Source organism: Thermobia domestica, chromosome 18 (genome assembly GCF_964235325.1).
Source record: "Thermobia domestica chromosome 18, izTheDome1.hap1.1, whole genome shotgun sequence".
NCBI lineage: Eukaryota > Metazoa > Arthropoda > Insecta > Zygentoma > Lepismatidae > Thermobia > Thermobia domestica.
The window spans coordinates 152,692,050-152,693,894 of NC_137471.1; the positions used below are offsets into that span (position 1 = coordinate 152,692,050).

The 1,845-nt window shown below is 36.7% G+C and overlaps 1 protein-coding gene across 1 annotated transcript; it reads right to left on the reverse strand.

Annotated features, from left to right (window-relative positions):
• Positions 1-319: 319 nt before the first annotated feature.
• Positions 320-1,369, reverse strand: LOC145675315 (zinc finger BED domain-containing protein 4-like). Its single transcript, XM_081745707.1, has one exon. It carries the CDS (start codon positions 1,367-1,369, stop codon positions 320-322), a length of 1,050 nt encoding a protein of 349 aa, XP_081601833.1.
• Positions 1,370-1,845: the final 476 nt, after the last annotated feature.

The window sequence follows — 1,845 nt, forward strand, 5'->3', positions numbered from 1 at the left end:
AGAAACGTAAGAAAATATACCGAAAAAAACTTAAAATGGTATTGATTGATATAGCTTAAGAAAAACTATCAAACTTTCACTAAACATAAATTTTACGAGTTGAGTTTGATTGTGAAATCGTGTTTGCATATTGCATTTTAGACGTTCGAAGCGTTTTTTAATTTAAAATTTAATTCACCAGTGCAACTTGTGCCAACCTATTGCGGTTTGCAAGCGAGTTTTTAGATATTTGTTCAAAAATATTAATATATCTGCATTTTCAGGGAGAAGTCTAGATCTACTGGCAGTAACGATATTACCAGCAAGTGAAAATACTCGTTCAGGTTCGACTGAAGTAGCTGAAATCACCATGAATTTTTTTAGCAAGATATGCTAATTTTTGAAGCCGATGTTCGTTAAGTTTCCACCGATCAAGGCTGTTGCCACTATGCGAAAGACACTGATCTGATTTATAAAGAGTAAGCTCATCTGTTACTTTAGGACTTTTTGAACACGATGGAAATATTCCAAGCAAATAGTCTAATGCTGATGGCCCACCGGACGATTGCTGTGATAAATCCTCTTCTGATCCTTCAGATTCTACGAGCATATCATGAACCAATCTATGGATCTTTGTTTGTATTTTAAAATTCAGAAATGGTAATGATTTGTACTTTAGGTCCAAGAATGTTGCTAAGAGGTAACATTTCAGAACACTATTTGACAAAAAATCTGATGATTCAGAATCGGATAATGCATCGAGCTGAAGACGCTTTCCTAAGTCAACTGATAGTGAAGATTTCAAGTTCTTAACAATTTCCGAATATGAAGGACATTCCTTCAGGTGGTTAGAAATAAGACCATAGCCTAATGGTAATGCAAAAGAAATGGAACACTTTTGATCACATATAACTGTTGTAGCCATTTGCAGTGGCTTCAGTACTCGAACGATATCTTCCATGATTTGCCACTTGTCTTCAGTTACTTGTAAATTCCTTGCATCCATAGGTTTAGTGACATTTCTATCAGAGAACTCTGCAATTATTGCTTCTCTTTGTTCCAGCAACCGTTCGATCATCGAATATACACTGTTCCAACGAGTCTTTGTATATTGAATTAGGCGATGCTTTGGTAACTTCAGAATTTCTTGTTTCTTTTCAAGCGCGACTGAAGCAGTAGTGCAGTGTTTGAAGTGCCCTACCACTTTGCTACAGATTAAAATTATATTTGTTACCTCGCTTTTCTCTAAACTGGTCAGTATGGATCGCTGCAATGTATGTGCCAAACGTGATACATTGTAAACCGGCAACAAACGTCCAGCATTAATTTTATTCGATGCATTGTCGTGAACTAATGCAACTACTTTGTCTTTGATGCACCATTCCTCCATACACAGTTTAATAGTATTGGCTACATTTTCAGTTGTATGTCGTTCTTCTAGTTCAATTGTCTTGAGAACAAATCTTCTGTACAGAAATTCTTATACAGGTCATGACATGTCACTGTAATGTAAGAATCTGTTGCTCGAGACGTCCATATATCTGTCGTTAAAGCAACTATTTCTGCTTCCTGTAGCCTCTGTTGTACTTGCTCTTTCAGTTCAGAATAAAAAACCTGCAAGCGTCTCCATAGTGTCCGCCTAGACGGTACGCTATAATTTGGTTCAAGAAAGGACATTAACTCCCGAAACCCTTTCCTGGGAGTAGATCTGTTACTATCATGTTTGCAATCCTTTTCACAATCTGTTCTTTATGTTCTGGTGTGCACGGCCGGCTATTTTTAAGATACTTTACTATTGAACTTTGTTCATACGTTCGCTTTTTATTGTGTGTTTGAGGAACTCTAATTACGTCATTACGCGTTTCG